General features: G+C 42.7%; 1 protein-coding gene across 1 annotated transcript in view; it reads left to right on the top strand.

Annotated features, from left to right (window-relative positions):
* The window catches only part of RAD21L1 (RAD21 cohesin complex component like 1), a 44,772-nt gene extending 44,043 nt beyond the window's left edge, over positions 1-729 (top strand). Inside the window, exon 14 of the mRNA XM_054980477.1 lies at positions 541-729. Within this exon, the coding sequence (XP_054836452.1) occupies positions 541-729 (189 nt within the window). The remainder of the gene's footprint in view (positions 1-540) is intronic.
* Positions 730-6,000: the final 5,271 nt, after the last annotated feature.

The raw sequence follows: 6,000 nt of genomic DNA on the forward strand, positions 1-6,000 counted from the left end.
TGACCCACTTCTGCCGAAAGGAGATACACAGCCCAGCTTCTGTTTCTTATAAGAAGTGCTTGTGCAAAGCTGCAGGTTTCATGGTTTCTTTGTAAGCAAATTTATTCATGAGAAAGGCGCAGATCCTTCCATGATGAGACAAGATCTAAAGGTAAAGGTTGCAAGCACCGAGTCATTTCTGACCCATGGTTGGATGTCGCATCACGACGTTGTCTTGGCAGACTTTTTGTTACGGGGTGGTTTGCCATTGCCTTCCCCATTGCCGTTGCCTTCCGTAGAGACAAGATCTATTGCACAGTTAATTGCACAGTTAATGTTGTGAGTGGCAAATAGTTACGTCTATGTATGAAGTAGTTGGTGTATGAATGGGAAAGAGTAATCCACAGTAAAACCCACCCCCATGTCTTCCCTCAGCAATCCCTGCCATGAAATATAATGCCCGAAGTGCATTCTTTCTTTGTCATGCAGAGGCTTGCTCTCATCTTCAGGTGCAGAATCAACCTCATCTCATTGCTTGTCTGCTTTCATTCCCTTGTACAGCTCAGCAACCAGACAGGAGCAAAGTCTGTCAGTTTTCTGACCCTCTGTATCGACAAGAACCATGAAGAAGTTGCAACTATGTTCTACAGCTTGCTTGTTCTCAAGAAACAATTGGCTGTCGAAGTGGCTCAAGCTGCTCCCTATGCTGACATTATTGTGACAGCAGGTCCAAAGTTCCATGCAACCTGAAGGTCAGGATGGTCTTCTTTTAGAACAATCTGCTGGTCAGATTGAAAACAGAATTCTGCATTTTAAAAAAGAGCTCAACAGAGAACCTTTACACCACACTGTACGTCTTCGCCAAATCAGAGCAAAAGAAACAGTGTATGGATTTTATATTTTATTGTAAAGAGAGAAAGAATCCATGCTGTTGTTTAACAAGTCTAGCTGGATTTCATATGGCAAGCTTAAGTTTTTAAAAATTGTTAAATTATGATCTTCTGCATTGGGTTTATCTGTTTCATCTCTGTTTTCACAGAGGATACAGATCAGTTTGTTCTTCACAAAGTTTCTGTTCTTCTTGCAATGTTTTTTAAACATAGTCCAGTATGGAACAGCAGGTATCCTGTACACTTGTGAATTGGATTGTTGTGACCCATGCATTTACAAAGCTTTTAAACTGGAAGTTTCAATATTGCATAAAGTATACAATATTATTTTTCCAAGGGCATGTCTGTGCAGGGCTTATTTCACAGTTTAGATGTGTTTGCATAATGCAAATGATGGTTGACAAACAACACTTCAGTCCATGTTGGCCTCCCTGCCTGCCTTCATAGAAGATATGGGCAGCTGCAAGGGCATTTTTGCATGTGACCATCTGAGCATTTGAAGCAAGAAGGAAGTAAGCTACTGTACAGACACCCCCCTAAGGCTGCAGACTGATGATGTTGTTAAGTAAGTTGAAATCAGTATGATACAGACATTCATTATCTGTAGCGTAGAGAGACATTCATTTATGTTGTCCAGCTGTTGTCTCCGATAACACAGGTTTTCGCTACTAAAAAGTACAAAACCTTTTAGAACAGAAAATATTGAATTTACGCTCAACCCAGCAATGATTGGCCTATTACGCCCGTTGGGGAGCAGAGTGGTCATCTGTGTCCAGCCTAAAATTCTTTTAAATTTTTTATTAATCTAAATGATTAGTTAGTCTGTTTAAAATGTATCATTAAAGGTGTGTTTGCTTTTACTTCTTTCTGATTCATCATTCCTGATAATTAATTAATGTTGGACTTGAGAAAATTATTGCAGAATGCAATATAATGTGCAGAGATGAATTTTAGGAGATGTGTTGGCATGTTTAGGGGACTAATATGGGCCGTGCCTTGGTAGTACAACTTTGGCTAGGCATGCAGAAGGTTCCAGATTCAGTCCCCAGCATCTCCAGTTAAAAGATCTGGCCAGGGCTTTTTTTCTGGGAAAAGAGGTGGTGGAACTCAGTGGGTTGCCCTTGAAGAAAATGGTCACATGGCTGGTGGCCCCGCCCCCCTGATCTCCAAACAGAGGGGAGTTGAGATTGCCCTTCGCGCCGCAATCTCAACTCCCCTCTGTCTGGAGATCAGAGGGGCGGGGCCACCAGCCATGTGACCATTTTCAAGAGGTTCCGGAACTCCGTTCCACCACGTTCCTGCTGAAAAAAAGCCCTGGATCTGGCAGAAGGTGCCTTAAAAGACCTCTGCTGGGTGGTGTTTCCTTCCTCCACAGACAGTTCCTCCAAATGTTTTTTCCTTCTTCGGATCTCTGATATTGGAAGTGAACCCAGCTGGGGGAAAAGTATTCAGAGGGGCAGGTTATGGGGAGGCAGGCAGGTGGGAGGATTTAACTCACTTTACCTGCATGCCTCTTTTTGCTAAATATCCTTCATTCCCCCCTCCAACTTTATTAACTTAAACAAAAATGAGGGAAGATGTCAACGATAGGTCATCCCATGCACCCTCACGTGCTTTGTGATTCTGACACATCAACACTGATTTCGTCTGTTGGAGATTTTAACAGAACAAGATCAGTAAATTATGCTAAGCAGAGTCATACCCCCAAATTATTATTGGCTCGTGTAGCTGGAGTGTACAAATATTGGTTTCTTTTTTAAAAAGGTAACAGTTCAGCCCCCTGCAACATCAGTCCCCCTTCACCCGTTGGTGAACGGAACTCTATCTCTGGGGTGCACGTGAAAACTGCCTGCTGACTTTCATTTTCCCAGCTGTGCTCTGTTTACACATCTTGGCGCCACTTTACACTAGCCATAGTTGCTGGGACAATTGAGCATTTCTTCCAATACACCCTCCGTGTCCTGATCTGTTTCTGGGAACATTAGAAGCCCACAGCTTTAACGGTGCAGTTGGAAGTGGAACTACAGTGCTTTGGAATCATCTCATGCTAAAGCTCTTTATGTATGTGTTGTGGAAATGGGCTCTCTGCAACCAGGGACTAGTCCACCAGCTGCTTGGGTTTGCCTCTTACCATAGGCATGTAAAGAGTGCAACCTCACTTGATCTTTCCCTAGTACTAAACTGATGTCTCTGCTGAGAATAATGTGCCAGCAGTGAGAAGGTCTTATGCAAGACTGGAAGTTCTTTATTTGTAAAGACATAATAATAATAATAATAATAAAAAACAGTTGGGCAAGGCACCAGGCTTGGGCCCAGCCTACTGACTACTAAAGCACTATGAAGATAGATACAGAATACAAGTTAGCATGCAAGATACAACAACATTATAAGATAACTACAGAAAAGAAAACTTACCCTCCCCCCATTCCAGAGCTCTGGGACCCCCCGTTGCACAGCCGCAAAGGCTAGCACTAGCCTTTGCGTGTTGGCAAGTGAAGGGTACCGAGTTCTTGTTCCATTCCTCTTTTCTAGGGAAATATCAAAGACTTGCCTCATTAACATCTTAATCAATCACAATGTCTTTGTTCTTGAAAGACAGTTCCGTCGAAAGTCCTTCATGTAAACACAAGTCTACACATCCTTTACCTCTGTGATAGACTGCATCTTTGATATGTATTTGACTACATTGTAAATTACACAGGAATGTTCACACTTCACTGGCTGAGGATTTTAGACACCTTGTTTTCCAAGCAAAGGAATGTTTTGATAGCCTCCATGCTAATTGCATTCTGTCCTCTTGTGATTTATGCCCCCTTCTTTCCTCTCTTTCTCTCTCTTTCCCCCTCCTCTTCTGTATCTGCCCAGTTTTGATCAGGCATCTGACAAAGAGAACTGTGATTCTCGAAAGCTTATGCTATAATAAAATTGGTTAGTCTTAAAGGTGCTACTGGACTCTTTTTGATCTTGTTTTCCTAAAGATAAGCTGTTTGTTGTTTACCCTTTTGGTGATTTATATGTAGAAGGCCAGAGGACCCTTAAAGAGGTCCCAGACAATTAACTTTTATGGTCTTAACTGTTTCCTGTGCAGGGGTGAGACCTTCCCAGGAACTGCGACTTTATTCTGCAGGGACAGAGCTTTTGGAAGATTTCTTTTTTCCCAAACTCTAGCTGGTTCTTTATTTCTAACATGGGCCAAAAAGGCCTGGTTCCGACCCACTGACAAAATTCTGACAACATTATGTAGATAGAGATATCAGTTGTATTTCTTTTTCTCTCCTGCTTGTTGAGCCTGCCTACACGTTGCATTCTTGCTGTGTTTGTCCTCGTTCCTGTCAGGCAGGCATATGCTCAGAGATCCTGGTTTCACCTTAGATTCTCAGGTGTGTAGTGGCCAAATTTGGATCAGGACTCTGGTTCATGGGGAGCAGAGTCTTAATCCTTCCCTCCCGTGCCATTTTCCTAACCCAGAATGTTCCTGGGAACTAGCAAATAGCCCCTCCCCAAGGTCATTTCAGATGATTAAAACAATGCAAGGGGAAAATTCCCCACTCGCTGTGATCTGAATTGTGGGTCCACACACCTGCAAATTAAGCTTCAAACTAGAACTTGTAGCATGCTTCCAGTTTAACAAGACTTAAGGTCGGTTTGGAAACAGTAATGGATATTTAGGCTCATAGATGTACCACTTGATTATGTATGTATAGAAGTTGAAGAATAGTAGAGATGAAGAGAATTGTTATCATAGGATGACTGGTTCTATAAACATATCCTGAAGCCAGTAATCCAAGGGCTGGTTTGTATTTGTTTTGTTTTGTCTTGCCTAAGGCTGCATCAATGTACTTATTTTTTATATATAGCATCTTTCTATAATTCAGAAATTATTAGCACATAAGACAGTAGTTCAGTTATTGGGGCCTTTTTCTCATAAAATGAGGGCTTTCTGCTCATGGAATTAAGGCAATATTGCCTGTTATCTTTGTAGAACAACAGAAAAAAATGGGGAACCATTTTATTTGATCACATCTATATACCTGGATTCTGGACAGATAGGGCTCCTCTGTGCAGAAACATACCTAATACGTTTTCAGGATTGTAGGAACTAGCTCCAAATTAGATTTCCAGAGATGGAGTACCCTAGTATATCCCAGTGCTGAAATAGCCCATTTCCAACATTCTGTTACTTTGTCACAATTGAATGTGGCCTACGGTCTAATCTTACATTGCGTTATCCTCACATCCTTTTCCCTGGGTGTGCCGCAAGAACTCTCAATTAGACAAGATGGTATACAGTAGTGGTTAGACTGTTGGACTAAACTAAGATCTAGGGGACCCGGGTTCGAATCCCCCCTCTGCCATGGAAGCTGGCTGGGTGACCTTGGGCCAGTCACACACTCTCAGCCTAAACTACTGCACAGGGTACTTGTGAAGATAAAATGGAGGAGAGGAGAACGATGCAAGGTGCTTTGGGTCCCCATGGAGGAGAAAGGGGGGTGTAAGTGAGGTAAATAAAATTAATGTTTTGTTAATTCCATTCTCAGAACTCAGGAGCCAAGTCTGACTCAGGAGTTACATACAAGGAGAAAGGGCTTAAACATCCCCCCGCCACGCCCCATTGCTTCATTGGGGAAAATTGCATGTTGCTATGCATTTTTTTTTACCAGTATGGTGGCAGAGTTGAAAAGCAACTCAAGGAAACCAGAAAAGTCAAGGGGAAGACAGCACAGTATGAGACACAGATAGAAATATCACCCAGTGATGTATTTGCCAGGGATGGAGGGAGGAAGAAAAATGAGCTACTGTGCCAAGCAGGAGATGGAGAACAACAGGAAGCTAGAGAGAAAGGAGAAGGAGGGAGTCCTTGAACGTGGCAGCTGGGATAATAGAGATGCTGGATGCTCTGGGAGAAACAGTAGAAATCTGCTGCACAGAACAGCCTATTGGTTAATGCAACTGGCTTGTATCACACCAAGATCTCTTGAACACAAAGGTGTGTGTGTGTGTGTGTGTGTGTGTGTGTGTGTGTGTTATGTTTGCCAAATTCCTCCTCACCTGAGACCTCTGATTCCCCCCTCCCTCAAGCTTTTTCTAAGTTTCCCCACAGCTAGGAGAAGCATTTCAGGGGTTATTTGGG

Source organism: Eublepharis macularius, chromosome 5, assembly GCF_028583425.1.
Source record: "Eublepharis macularius isolate TG4126 chromosome 5, MPM_Emac_v1.0, whole genome shotgun sequence".
Classification (NCBI taxonomy): domain Eukaryota; kingdom Metazoa; phylum Chordata; class Lepidosauria; order Squamata; family Eublepharidae; genus Eublepharis; species Eublepharis macularius.